The sequence below is a fragment of the Meriones unguiculatus genome, chromosome 1 (genome assembly GCF_030254825.1).
Source record: "Meriones unguiculatus strain TT.TT164.6M chromosome 1, Bangor_MerUng_6.1, whole genome shotgun sequence".
NCBI classification, from domain to species: Eukaryota; Metazoa; Chordata; class Mammalia; order Rodentia; family Muridae; genus Meriones; species Meriones unguiculatus.
Window position 1 is genome coordinate 81,072,077 of NC_083349.1, and position 14,055 is coordinate 81,086,131.

At 41.4% G+C, this 14,055-nt stretch overlaps 2 protein-coding genes and 1 non-coding gene across 5 annotated transcripts in view; all 3 read right to left on the minus strand.

The window, feature by feature from the left end:
• Spag1 (sperm associated antigen 1) overlaps positions 1-2,377 on the minus strand; it is a 67,236-nt gene extending 64,859 nt beyond the window's left edge. The window contains exon 1 of the mRNA XM_021631138.2: positions 26-2,377. The gene's annotated coding sequence lies outside the window, so the exon portion shown is untranslated. The remainder of the gene's footprint in view (positions 1-25) is intronic.
• Positions 2,378-2,510: 133 nt separating this feature from the next.
• Positions 2,511-5,477, minus strand: Polr2k (RNA polymerase II, I and III subunit K). Of its 3 annotated transcripts, none has more exons than XM_021631951.2 (5): positions 5,370-5,470; positions 4,999-5,085; positions 4,669-4,738; positions 4,275-4,367; positions 2,511-2,742 (listed from the first exon to the last, which is right to left on the minus strand). In XM_021631951.2, the coding sequence occupies exons 3-5, from the start codon at positions 4,727-4,729 to the stop codon at positions 2,720-2,722; spliced, it is 177 nt and encodes a 58-aa protein (XP_021487626.1). In that variant the 5' UTR covers positions 4,730-4,738; positions 4,999-5,085; positions 5,370-5,470; the 3' UTR covers positions 2,511-2,719. The 3 variants fall into 3 exon arrangements, with proteins under 3 accessions (XP_021487626.1, XP_060248790.1, XP_021487541.1); XM_060392807.1 differs by having other exon boundaries at positions 4,999-5,080; positions 5,370-5,439; XM_021631866.2 differs by lacking the exon at positions 4,999-5,085 and having other exon boundaries at positions 5,370-5,477.
• Positions 5,478-8,201: 2,724 nt separating this feature from the next.
• On the minus strand, positions 8,202-8,365 carry LOC132651415 (U1 spliceosomal RNA). The gene has a single exon (XR_009589093.1). It is a non-coding gene; the product is annotated as a U1 spliceosomal RNA (small nuclear RNA).
• Positions 8,366-14,055: the final 5,690 nt, after the last annotated feature.

Consider the following 14,055-nt stretch of genomic DNA (forward strand, 5'->3'; position numbering starts at 1 on the left):
CCGGGGGTGCTCACCCGGATCTCACCTTGCTGGGGATGCGGTGCCCCGACGTCAGGAGCAGGTGCTTAGCGCAGCTGGGCGGAGACTGAGCCTTCTGCTCGCGATTGGCTACCCCGGCCATCCACTTGCTGATTGGCCCCACAGGCCGCTGCCAACTTCGGCCCTCACCCTGACCAGAATTGAGCGCTTGCCCCTTCCCCTTCTTTGAGTTTCAGTTTTACAATGAGTTAAAACTCTGTTTATTAATTTTTTTATCTTTATTTTTCGAGACAAGGTTTCTCCGTGTAGTCCAGGCTATCGTGGAACTCACTTTATAGATCAGGCTGGCCTCGAGCCCAAAGATACGGCGGTCCCTGTCTCCCTGAGTGCTGGGATTAAAGACCTGTGCCACCACAGCTGGCTTAAAATGCTGTTCCTAGTCTGCTGGTCTAGACTGCTGTACTCCAGCTAAGAGGTGTCTGTTCCTATGTCACTGTAATATTTGTCAGCCTCTGCGTTTCACCCTAGGTTTATTTACCTACTGTCCTTTGGGAATAAATAAAAGGTAATTTTGCCTTTTTCATGCAGCCCACATTTCCTGAGAGCTTGGTGAGGAGTAAGCCGCCACACTGAGTTCTGGGAATACAGATATGATTAAGAAGACATAAGCACTTAAGGTGAATAGAACACAAGAGATCATTTCGTGGAGAAATTTACTTCCAATTTAAATATATTTCAGACTCGTTAAAATAGATGGACAAGCAGCTGGTATGTGCCCACCCCATAACAGGAATCCAATAAAGTCTCCTTTTTGTGCGTAAGTACAGTCAAGCCTGCTGTGGCCATTGCTGATATCCATTCTGGTGCTCAGGCTATTCCTTTCAGAGTGCTGGTGAACGCTAAACGCAAGCTTCAGGATAATCCTTAGGCTGCCTCACTAAATGTAGAGACAGCATGACAAGCTCCAGGGACTGTGAAGACTTTACACCTCACTCCAGGCAGTAAGGTGGACTCAAGCAACCACCTGAATGTCACACCACTGATTTCCAGCAGAGAAAAAAACAAAACAACAAAAACCCTCTTAATCTGGGAAATGGCTGTCTTTTTACATTTAATGTTTTCTTTTGCCTCTATGTACAATCTATGCCAAATTGAAAAAGATCAAAACAACCTGAAGACTGTGGACAAGCAAAAACTATCTGTCCTCGTAAGAAAATTAAGTATTGCAGCCAAAAAAACAAAGATATGAAAAGAAAGGCTTAGTAAGGGTTATATAGGTAGCTCACAACGGGTACCAAAGTCCATTCTAATTACTGAGCTCTTTCTTAAACAGTGAAAAGTATTTCAAGCTGTGTGTGATAGTATAGTCCTGTACTCACAGGTATGCAGAATGAGCGAGGAGGATTGCAGCTGGCAAACTGAAAGGTCAAGCAAGACCAGGCTACCTGCCTAGCCAATTTAGCATGACACAAAGTAAAACAAAACGTGAGTAGTGCACTGTGGTAGAACTCTGCTCTAAGTATCACTTTTGGCCTCAAACTAGCCAAGTAGCCAAAGATGACCTTGAACCTCTTCTAAATCCTCCTGCCTCCACCTCCCAAGTACTGGAACTACAGACAGGCTCCTCCACACCCAGCTCCCAGAATTTTCTGGTCTGAGTGTTTGTACCTACGTATGTGAGGAAACACCTGTTTTCATACCCTTGGCTGTCTTTTATGTGTGGGTCTGTGTGGAGTGTATGCAGACCCAGAAGATGGCCTGGAACTGGAGTTACAGGCTTGCTGGGTGCTAGAACAGAACCAGAGGCCTCTGCAAGTACAAGTGCTCTCAACTGCTGAGCTATCTACTTCCGATTAGTTTATTAGGTTTGACTTTTTACAGTTTAACAGACAGCAAGTACCCTGGTTGATAGTTAAGAGTTGTTGACAAAGTACAGTGGTTTTCAAAGAACTTATTTCTTCAGACCTTTAGAAAAAGGTTCTAGAAAACTACATTTAGAATTTTTTTTTAAGATTTGTCTGTACAATGTTCTGTCTGCATGTACACCTGCACACCAGAAGAGGGCACAAGATCTCACTATAGATGGCTGTAAGCTACCATGTGGTTGCTGGGAATTGAACTCACCTCTGGAAGAGCAGCCAGTGCTCTTAATCTCTGAGCCACCTCTCCAGCCCCTACATTTAGAATTTTTTATGTTCTACTTTATTTTCTCGGTGTGTATGTACATATGTACATGCTCCAGTCTTGCTCTGCATGTGGAGGTCAGAGGACCACACAGGTTTTGAACTTGGCTTGGTGGTTAGATGGCCAGAAACTTGACTTTTTAACAAGACATTAAATAAAAGTAGTTTGGGGCTGAAGAAATGGCTCAGAGGTTAAGAGCACTGACTACCCTTCCAAAGGTCCTAAGTTCAATTCTCAGTAACCACATAGTGACTCACAACCATCTATAAAGAGATCTAATGCCCTCTTCTGGTCTGTAGGCACACATACAGGCAGAATACTGTATAAATAAGTCTTTTTTAAAAAAGTGGTTTGGGAAAACAATTTTATTTGTCATTGAGATCACAAGAACAAAAAAACTATGTTGAACCAAAATTTCCTTTATACAAAGTATTAAAATACAATAGCATTTCTAAAATGAAATAGGTATACAGTCGTATTCATTAAGCTAAGTCAAAAACTATACAATAAAGAAAAACATCAATGGGGCAAATGAAGACACTCCTAAATTCCCATTTCATCGAGCATCAAAAACCACCACTGTTGAATTAAGTTAAGGATTTTGAACAGTACTTAAAATTGTGTAAGACTAAGACTTCCAAGCCACCCCTCTGCACTAAGCTTGCTAATTAATAGAATGAATGAACTTCACTATGACCATCAGAGACTATCTAAAAATAAAGTACATTACTTCCATTTTCACTAATTCACTTTTCTTAATATAAAAGATAATATAAATTTAGAGATAATAAAAAATTGAGACAATTGATGACTTTGAAGAGTTAGTGTAAGGTACTATGAAACAACTTACTTTCAATATTTGGACTAATTTGTAGGCCTCACTATTTTCTATTAGGTTATTAAGTTTTCTTCCACACTTTAGATTTCCATAAACTAACAATCAAGAATGACTATGTCTAAAAAAAAAGGATTTCCTGAAAAAAATGCGTAAACCAAATCAAGCAGTTTTTAGATTACTTAGCGCCCATGATTACTGGCACATGAAAATGTTAAACATGTGTACTTTAAAAGTGAAAAAATCTGCTGGACATTAGTGGCACACGCCTTTAATCCTTATACTTGGGAGGCAGAGGCAAGTAGATCTCTTGAGTTTGAGGCCAGCATGGTCTACAGAGTTCCAGGACAACAAGGACTAAACAGAGAAACACTGTCTTGGAAAACCTGAATGAATAGATTTATTGAGTTTTTAAAAATATTTTTATATATTTAGGTTTATTATATGCATGAGTGCTTTTGCTCCCATGTATAGATGTGCACCATTTGGGTCCCTCATACAGGTGGTCTGAAGTGTGCCTATCAGACCCCTGTAACTAGAATTACAGATGGTTGGGCAATCATGTTGATGCTAGAAACACAACCTAGATTCGTTGAAGAGCAACCAATGCTCCTACCTGCTAATCTATCTCTGTAGCCTCTATTTGGTTTCTTGGGAGTTTTTGTTTGATTGGTTTTCTTTTAAGACAGGGTTTCTCTGTATAACCTTGGCTGTCATGGACTCAATTTGTAGATCAGGCTGCTCTAGAATTCACAGAAATTTGCCTGCCTCTGCCTCCTGAATACTGTGATCAAGGGCATGTAGCACCACTGTACGGCTCCTATTTGTTTTTCTGAGACTAGGTCTCACTAAGTAGCTAGCTGATCTGAAGCAGGAAGTACAGACAGCTTGAATTCACAAAGATCTGCCTGCCTCTGTCCCATGTTTGGGGAAAAATAAATCCTACTAAAATAATTAATCAGGGTATACCTCCTCTGGAGCCTTCTATTTTCAGTTCTCATTTTTCCTTAATAAGTCCATGTTCACTTTGTTTAAAAAATAAATAATCTACAGCCAGTGGTAACCCACACCTTTAATCCCAGTACTTTGGAGGCAGGGGCAGGCAGACAGAACTCTGTGAGTTCGTGAGATACCCTGTCTTGAAAAACCAATAAATAAATAAATGAATAGATAAATAACCCAAAAGTTATTTCCATTTTTATCAGAACAGAGTCCTTACCAACCCAAGTATTAGCTATTTCCTCTTCACATTTAGAAAGTATAGTCGAAAGGATACATCTTTTAGTCCTTTTTTTGTACATTATTCTGTATCCACATTCTCTGCATCTGATTGGATCCCTGGATTTTATTTCATTTTCGGTGTGACACTCTAGGAAAAAAAAGTACATTTATTCAATGCCTGAACAGCCACAAATTTCAAAAGGAGAAAGCCAAAACACCAAATCATCCAAAAGCACGTTTGTTACTAAATAAACTAAGGAGAAAGAAAAGAGTTGTAGGCAGCATAGCATTTCCAGATAAAAAGGCGAAATCTTAATAAGGGAGTGGGATTTTTTAAATAATGGTCACTAAAGTACTCCACTTATAACTTTAAAGATCAGTACTCTTGTAAGTAAAGTTTTTGTATTTTTTTTTAAGTAAAACGTTCTTTCTTTAAATGTTAATATTACCTCCACAAATATATATCATTGGCTGCTGCTTTGGGGGTTGAACGTCTTTCTGGGTGTCCATTGTTAGTGCCTGAAATCAGAATCAAAGATTGAATAACAGGGCTTTCGCGCAAAATCAGGCCCCATTTTTCCTCAAAGGCTATACAAGCTTCTAGATTCCCACGCTGAAGAGAAAAACTCAGTAGAATGCTTGCCCAGTATGCAGGGGCCCAAGGATCAATCTCCAGTTTTACAGAAGGGGAAATTAACTATACTTTTCCCCCAACTGTGGGCTCGGTCTGAAGGATTAGCCACATTCTCAACAATAGTAAATACATTATGAATGCTTACTACACTCTTCCCGGTCCTAACAGGAACGCTCTTTACACACGAAGAAACGAGAGCTGCGGTCAGGTTTGTGTGCCCAATGTAACTGCGCTACAAAAAGCAAAGGATATCAGATCTGGGCAAGGAGCAAGCAACTCCATCAAAGCCTCTCTCAACACTAACTCCACCAGGGATCTTTATTTAGGTATTTGGTTCTTTGAGACGGAGTCTTCACTTTGTAGTTTAAGTTGGCAGACTTCTGCGCCTGCTACCCCAGCGCTCAAATGGCAGGCATGTGCCACCTCTCCCGGCCGCCCAGGGTTTTTTTTAAAGACAAGTGTCTCTCGGTTTTGCCCCAAATTTTGTTCCAAAATCATCCGCCGCCGATCCCTTACCTCTGCAGCTCAAAGACTCCCTTCTCGGTGCACGCAAAAAACTCAGATCCTCAGAAGCAGACGCACTACCGGCGCTGCCTCGCTAACTTCCGGCGCTAACTTGTGACGTAACCGCCCTTGCCTTGAACGACCGAAGAACTATCGCGGGGAAACCGAAAAGCGCCGTGTTGTGTTGAAGACAGGTTGAAGTGTTTCCCTCTTATCTAATTGTCAAGGGATATCTGTTTTTATTTGCCTCTCTAGAGAAGCAAAATATTTCCATAGCTCGACCTTCGAAGGTTTGTTCTCCTGTAAGGGCAGATAGGGCAGGAACCCAAGTGACAGGTGCTGCCAGAAACTAGCCCGGGCACACGCGAACGGGCGGCCTACAGTACTTTTCACGAGTAACACTTCCCACGTTGCGGATTTCCAGTACTCTCCTAGTCTCATCCCTCTTTTCCACTCTATTTTGGGGAGTGGGAAGATAGGGAAAGATTAAGTCTGTGGCTTGATAGTTTATCTAGCCCAGGCTGGGCCTGCCCTTAACCCCGCGCAGTTCTCTACATTTGTTTCCTCGGTGCTGAGATTAATGGCGCCTGCCATCTTCCCTTTTTGAAGGAAGGGCTTTCATAAGGGCAACTCCATCACTTACTCCCACCAGTTGGAGTAGCTTTTCTCCTGTGTTTGTCCACACACAGTTCTGTAGATAATAGAGGCGTGTGTTCTCAAAGATGAAAATTTTAATTCAGTAAAACATCTTTTGGGTTCAGAACATTTACATTCAATTCTTTCATATCAGTCGTTTATATTGAAAATAGGATGGAGAAAGTGAAGCTATTCAAGTAAAACACTCCGTAACTATTAAAGAGATGGGTTCTCTCCCAGTGTGCATCCTGGCAACTTAGTAAACTACTTTCCATTCTCCATTAAGTGGATAGCTTTGAGCTTTGCCTTTCATTTCTAGTTAAAAGCTGTAATATTCACAGACCAGCTTGAGAAATTTCCAGTCTTCCTAGATGCCAATTAAAAATATTTTTAGGCCAGGCTTGATGGAGCATGCCTGTAATCCCAGCACTCGAGGAGACAGAGGCAGGTAGATCTCTTGAGTTCAAGGCCAGCCTGGTCTACAAAGTTGAGTTCAGGACAGCCAAATCTACACAAAGGAATCTTCTATCTATCTATCTATCTATCTATCTATCTATCTATCTATCTATCTATCTATCTACTTTTAGGATTGGTGGCTCAACTCATGCTTGCTTAGCATGCAAGGGCTCGAAGTGGTAAGTTTTTTGGTTTCTCGAGACAGGGTTTCTCTGTATAGCCTTAGTTGTCCTGGAACTCTATTGACCATTCTGCCCTTGAATTCACAGAGATCTGACTGCCCCTGCCTCCCAAATGCTGAGATCAAAGGTGTGCACCACCATGGCCCGGCTTATAGTGATAATTTTTTTTAAAAAAAAGGAAATCGGGAAAATAGTACTTTTCAGCTTCATCTACATACAGACTAGCAACATGTTTTGACCTTCAACCATGTTACAAAGTAACCCCTATCTCCTCAACAAAAAGGAAGGGGTAATCAAATGTGTACCCTGGGCATCTATACAATAAATACTAATTAAAACTATTGCTATCATAAAAAGGATTTCTTACTTGCAAGACTTCTTGGATTTTAAGATTTTGGTATTTTGAGTTATATGTATGTGTGCCAGTAGAGACCAGAAAAAGTAGTTGGAGGCCCCAGACTGGAATTACAGACTGCCCTACCTAGGTGTTGGGAACTAAACTTAGTCCTCTGCAAAACAGCAAGCACTCTTAAATGCTGAGCTGCCTCTCTAGCTCTTGTAATTTTTTTTTTCTTAGCATCTTGTTATGTAGCCTAGGCTAGCCTGGAATTTACAAATCTTCCTGCCTTCCAGTGCTGAGATAACAAATATGTACCATTAAAGATGAGTTTTTACTGGATTCTGAATCTGTCCAAGTACCAAATTTCCTGTCACAAAACATGAAGTTTAGACTAGATCATCACATGTAGATCATAAGTGTGCCCTAGGACTCTACAGGATGGTGGTGTAATGCCTGGTCACAGTAAAGACATCCAGTATTTCCATAAGAGTTCACATTGGTGCTAGTGCCAAACCTACCCCCCCCCCTTTTCTATTAGCAGTAACTGTACCATCACCATGGGACATACCCCATTATGATAACAAGAAGCTGACTCCTTGAGATTCATTACATGCCAGAAATCACTATGTCACTCTCTCCTAGTGAAAGAGTTTGACATCCTGAGGCTTTTAACCCTTTATAAGATGGTTGTGATGATGAAACAAGTTGCCTTTCCCCCCCCCCTTTATTTCCCTGGATATTTTTATGCTTGATGATAACAATTTCTGCATAGCTTGAATATCAAGGTTCACTGGAAAAAAATCATTATGTTTTGTTAAATGGGCCCCCAAAGAAAATTAGCTCTTGTGGGAATCAGTAAGTTTTAGAATTGTATCATAGGAGTTTCATGCAAGTAAAGGAAGCAAAGAAGCCAAGGACTGAGGTAGATAAAGAGTATGAATGGCTGCAAAATGGACCAGTGGGTAGAAGTGCTTGCCTCAGAACTGGCCATGTAAGCCAAGAATCGCCATGTGCTTCCCATCCTTCTGGGGAATAAAGGAGCTACCGTGCTTGGTTCTGGTATGCTCTTTTTTTCTTCACTTGTAATAAAATGTCTCCTGAAAAATGTGTTTTTAAATTTGAAAAATGACAATATAGTGGTTATGTCGATATTTTAGCCACAAGCAAAATGCACTTTTCTGTTGACATTGGGGTGGAAGTTAAAATAAGTAGATTACATTCTTTATATTTCAAAGGACAATGGGAATGCAATCCACCACCACCATGAATGACACAGTTTAGTTTCCCACATTTGGGGAAATTGCTAGTGTCAGCACATCTGGAATGCAGTGGACAAGCCTCCCCCTAGGAAAACCATCTTCATGATTGTAGCACCTCCTCTGTCAGGTAAGTATATAATTATATTTGTTTGGGTGGGGTGCTCATTCATCCTAAACTGACCTCAAATCTATGAAGCTGATGACCTTGAGCATCTGGTCCTTCTGCCTCCACCTCCCAGATGCTGATATTAGAACCATGTTGCCACCATGCCTGGCTTAAGTGCTGGGGGTTAATCCCAGGACTTTATACATGCCAAGCAAATGCTCTACCAACCCAGCTCCATCCCATGCTAGATAACATGGAAGTTTAGAAGAAGATACACGGGGAAAATGCTACAGAGGGAAGATTGTCATTACTGAGCAAGGTAGGACGAAATGACTATAACAAGACTTATTTGAAGAGAGAGAGAGAGTACAATTTATTGTGTGTAGGAAGAGTGCTGTATGTGTCATTGTAGTTCATTGGCTCCTGTTGTTAAATATTAATGTTTATTATCAATTTATCTTTTAGTTAAGCAGTGGTTATTCCTAAACCAGCTGTATACCCAAATCACATTTATTTAATTAACCTAGAGCACAATGCTGGGCAATAGTTGCTCCATCCTAAACCTCCACGCCCACATGGTTTCCTGTTTCCCTCCTGGTTTCAAATCCTTTACTGCCGCTCCCTGCTCTCCTACTCCTCCCATTTGCTTCTTTCTCCTCCCCTCCAGACCAGGATGTCCCACCCTTTTCTCTCCATTGCTCAGCATTGTGTGAGTTGTTTTATTGACAATACAGAGAACAAATGGTGGCATGTTTACACAAACTTGAGACAGGGGATGCTTAGAATAAACATAACAATGTCTGGATTGAAACCAGATAGCGGGGTAGAGAAATCAGCATTTGAATGAACAGTGTAAACTGTGTACGTTCCACAAAAACATTATACCAACAGGCTCCTTAAGTTGTACAGGTACTTCCTGAACATTATCTTCATCACCATCATTATCGCCATCATCATCACCACTACATGTACTCTCAATATATAGCTATGGCTGGCCTCAAATTTACAAGTGATCTGCCTGTATCTGCCTCTGCCTCCCAAATGCTGGGATTAAAGATGTGCACCACAACTCCTAGTTAAATTATTTTTACAGTGATAAATGGGCTTTTGATTGATTTCAGATGAAATATACTGAAGGAGGATCAGTACTCATTTCCATTGGGGCCACATCTCTACAGTCCTAGGAAAACAAGGCATTATGTGTAGCTGGTAATAAAATCCAGTCTTTTATGGCCCATGTCTTTCCTTTAGCTCTGACATTGTTGATGTTGTTGCTCATGTCTTTCTGCTGACTCCAGGGGACCCCACTTGGCCTTACTTTGGAGTTTGGGCATCCCTGTCTTCTCTCCATTTAATTGTTAGCCCTTTCACTTGTTTGATGTGGCTGTAGGTGAGTGGTGTCTCATCTTATGCTGGCTGAGTATCAGCTTAACTTCCTCAGCAATTTTTTCATACTTCGCCTAAGACATTCCATCACTGTCACTCAGATGCCTGGCAGCTCCCAGAGGAAAGGAGTAGCAGGAAACAATAATGGCTTTAAGAAGTGATTGATAGCTTTTCTAATGTGCCTATCAGCAACCTGTTCTTGCATATTTAGTTTGGAATTCCCTGTTGTCAACCTTTTAATTGCAGTTATGGACAGTTCTAAGCAGGGTGATATGGGCGCTGGGAACCAAACACAGGTCCCTTAGGAAAGTAGCAAATGAGCTTAACAGCTAGCCAGCAAATTTTAACTGTGTTTTAATGGTTACCACCTGCCCAGTGCCCTAGGGAGACAGGGCACTCTCACCTGTTTATAACAAGCCCCATTAACTGTGCCCTATCTGTCTTTGCATGAATGTCTAGCACACAGTCTGAGCTTGATATTTGTTTGAGTTTGGATATGCTAAACCTATTTTTCATTTTTCTTTTCTTTTCTTTCTTTCTTTCTTTCTTTCTTTCTTTCTTTTTTTTTCAAGTCAGGGTTTCTCTGTGTATGTAGCCTTGACTGTTCTGGACTCAGGTCAGGTTGGCTTCAAACCCACAGCGATCTGCCTGCCTCTGCCTTCCTGAGTGCTGGGATTACTAGCATGCATCACCGCACCAGGCTACTAAAACCTATTTCTTAGTTCCTACGGGGCATCCAGGCAGAGAAACACCCTCAGAGAAGAGGATAGTCGTGGCTTTTACTGGCTTAAAAGTGGCAGCTGGGGTTCTGAATGAAAACTATGTGAACCTGGGGAGGATAAACTGAAAAGCGCCTAGGTGAGATGTTTGGTTGCAATGGTCCAGGAAGAGAAGTCCTCAAAGAAGACCAGCCAGACAGGTGGCATGGTCTGTGTCTGACCTACTTTATGCACTCAGGGAACACTGAATGAAAATCAAGACTTTAAATGTATTTGACATGGAAGGTTATTGGATTTTTCTGATCCATAAAAAGGAATAAAAATGAATGGTCAGATGGAAGGAGTAGAGGACCTCCCCTATTAGTGGACTTGGAGAGAGTTATGGGAGGAGAAGAGGAGTGGAGAGTGGGGTTGGGAGGGAATGAGGGGAGGGGGCTATAGCTGGGATACAAAGTGAATAAACTGTAATTACTATAAAAATAAAAATTAAAAAAGAATGTCTGAAGAAGACAGTAAACACTGTTTTTTTGAGAGAGTGGCTATGTAGCCCAGGCTGACCTGAATCTTGGTATATAGACAGGTCTGGACCATTTTGTGGGAATCCTGCTGCCTTTGCCTCCTGACTGCAGAGACTATGGGCATATGACTCACAGCATTTTTTTCCATTCACTATACATACATATGTATACACATACACACATGTTCACTGTTGAAACAAGTACAAAAATATAAAAGATAATATATTTAACAATCGTTAGCCAGGTGCGGTGACACATGCCTAGCACTTGGAAGGTAGAGTGAGGAGAATCATGAGTTCAAGTCCAGCCTGGATTACATGTGACACTATCTCAAATACACACACACACACACACACACACACCAAAAAAAAAAAAAAAAAAAAAAAGTATGTGAGAGAGAAAGAATCTTGCTGGGTTTACTGTTAACCTAGCACTTGGGAGATGAAAGCAGAAGGATCAGAGTTCCAGGACAGCTTTGGCCACATAATAAATTCAAGTTCAAGGCCAGCCAGAACTGCCTGAGACCACATCCTCTTGCTTACCGACAAATCAAATAGTAAGGAAGTAAATTATACCTCTCATGTCTTATGCTGTGAATATTTACGCTTTTACCATCTAAAAAGGTTGGTAGGCTGCATTGACACTGAACGTCGGGTGAAACATTTCCAGTGATGATGCCCAGCACAAATATTACGTGCGTCCCTCTGCGGGGCGCGCGGAGTGATTCTGGGAGGGGCAAAGCCCTAAGGTAGGGGTTGGGGGAGGCAGGGCGGGCAGCTCCGACAGGAGGGCAGGGCCAGGGGCGGACTCTGCGGCCACACCAGCCTGCCCCCGCCCCGCACTCCTGCACGCACGCTCTGGTCTGGTGACGACCGTTAGCCCCGCCCGCAGCAGCCAACGAGGCGGCTTCCCCGGCCGTTCAAGTTTCCCGTCGGGGAGGTCCCGTACTTTCAAGACTACCAGGAGAAAGGCCGGGGAGTGCGACTGCCTCCGAGTCACTTGACCTTCCCAGGATGACGCCTGTGTCCTTCCAGCCGTAGCCATCGGGGCACTGTTGGGGCCTCGGTTAATTGTTCAGGTAACCTCGGTATGAACTTTAAAAGCAAAGATGAAAGACCTTGTTATTTGGAAGCCTACCTTACTTTGACATGTCTTAAAAACTCAAGGTTGACTGCTGGTAAGATATTCCACCTTAACGAATGAGGGCATTTGGTGTAACTAAGCAATTCTCTAATTTTTTGGGCGATGGTAAGTCTCGGTAGATATGGGTTCCGAGCAATTCAGCAGGACTTTTTTTTTTTTTTTAAGTGACCATCAAAAGGTTTGTTTGATTCATCAGCCAACTGTTGGGTCAATTAAATAAGCCAGACGGTTGCGTGAATAGTTTTCAAAGTTTTGAAGCAGACATTTTGGGGTACAGGAAAGATGAAAACACTGTAGCAGACAGCCTGTGGTTTTTCGGGGACTGGGCACATACCTGGGTTCGCACTTTTATTTCCAGCAGTTTGGGCTTCATTTCCCAGTGCTGGGGAGGCACCTAGTGGTGAAGTGGCAGAAGAGCTAGATTTTCGAAGGCCACTGCCACATGCAATACAATACAATTACAAAATGCAAAAAAAAAAGCATCAAATCCAACTCTACCAGATTGGTTGAATTTAATATTTTTTCAGGAGAAAGGAATTTATAAGAGGAAACATTATAACTTAGCATTTGGAAGACAGAAATGCTTTTAAAGTATAATGCAACGTTTAGAAAGCCAAGTTTACTCATCTTGTCCTCCTGGGCATGTGCAGAACTTAGCAATAATCACAGGGGATCAGAAGTCAGAAATGTCAAAAAGTAGTAGAAATTGAAATATTATTTTGCCCTGTAGAAGTGATCTTCTAATCTGTGTTTATCATAGTAGCTTTTTTTGTAATACATTTTAAACTCATATTTAACTTATGTATCATTGAATCCGTATCATCCATATCATCTAAAGAGAGAACTGACTCCCACGAGTTCTCCTCAGACTTCTGCAATGTGCCATGCTATGTTTGTGTGGGTATCACACACACCCCAAAATTCGTGTTAAGGAAAAGAAACCCAGTGACTTTTTAATTGTGTGTTTGTGTATATGCATGAGCACAGTGCCCACCTGGACACACATGGAGACGTTACCAGCACACAGATGTCCATTGAAAGAGGCATCTGGAGTTACAGCTATGAGCTGCCTGATGTGGGTGCTGGGAACTGAACCTGGGTCATTTGTGAGAACAGTAGAAGCTTTTAACCTCTGAACCCAGCTCCAGCCTCTCATAGAGGCTTTGAAGTGGTTCCAGAGCTTTAAAATGAGATAATACTTGAACACAGAGAAGTTAGAATATTGAATGCACGTTCATCAGTTAAAAAATCATATGGTAGGGGGCTATAGCTGGGATACAAAGTGAATAAACTATTAATTAATATAAAAAATAAAAATGAAAGTGAAAAAATCATATGCTAACAAAATAATCTAAAACTAAGGCTGTTATCGTTTTTGTTAATAATAGTTCAAGAGAGCTTGAACTATTATTAACAAAATAATAGTTTTGCTAATATTCTGGGAGGCACAGGCAGGCAGATTGCTGAGTTCCAGGCCAGCCTTGGTCTACAAAGTGAGTCTAGGATAACCAGGTCTACACAGAGAAACCCTGTCTCAAAAAACTGAAAAAAGGGCTGGAGAGATGGCTTAGAGGTTAAGAGCAGTGTCTGTTCGTCCAAAGGTCCCGAGTTCAATTCCCAGCAACCACATGGTGACTCACAACCATAATGAGATCTGGTGTCCTCTTCTGGCTTGCAGATACACATGCAGACAGGATACTGTATAAATAATAATAGACCTTTTAAAAAAATGAAAAAAATAATTGAAGAAAATGTTTGTGCATGGTGCTTCCCTACAGTTGTCAAGTAATCAGAATGTGATATGGTTGTAGAGCAAGGCACTGTTTTAAGTAGGGTATATATGACAGTTTACTATAAAGTAATTTTTGAAAAAAATTATATCATTTCCCATCATCTATATTTAACACAAATAATTTATTTTGGTATAACCTGGTTGGCTCCTCATTGTGAAAA

What these genes read in the sequence shown, in the direction of transcription:
- Polr2k (XM_021631866.2), bottom strand. Translation starts at nt 4,729, where the DNA reads ATGGACACCCAGAAAGACGTTCAACCCCCAAAGCAGCAGCCAATGATA. An exon ending in AATGATATATATTTGTGGAG is followed by an intron (nt 4,368 to 4,668) that starts GTAATATTAACA and finishes TTTTTTTCCTAG; the next exon opens with AGTGTCACACCGAAAATGAA. An exon ending in CAAAAAAAGGACTAAAAGAT is followed by an intron (nt 2,743 to 4,274) that starts GTATCCTTTCGA and finishes TTAATTCAACAG; the next exon opens with TGGTGGTTTTTGATGCTCGA.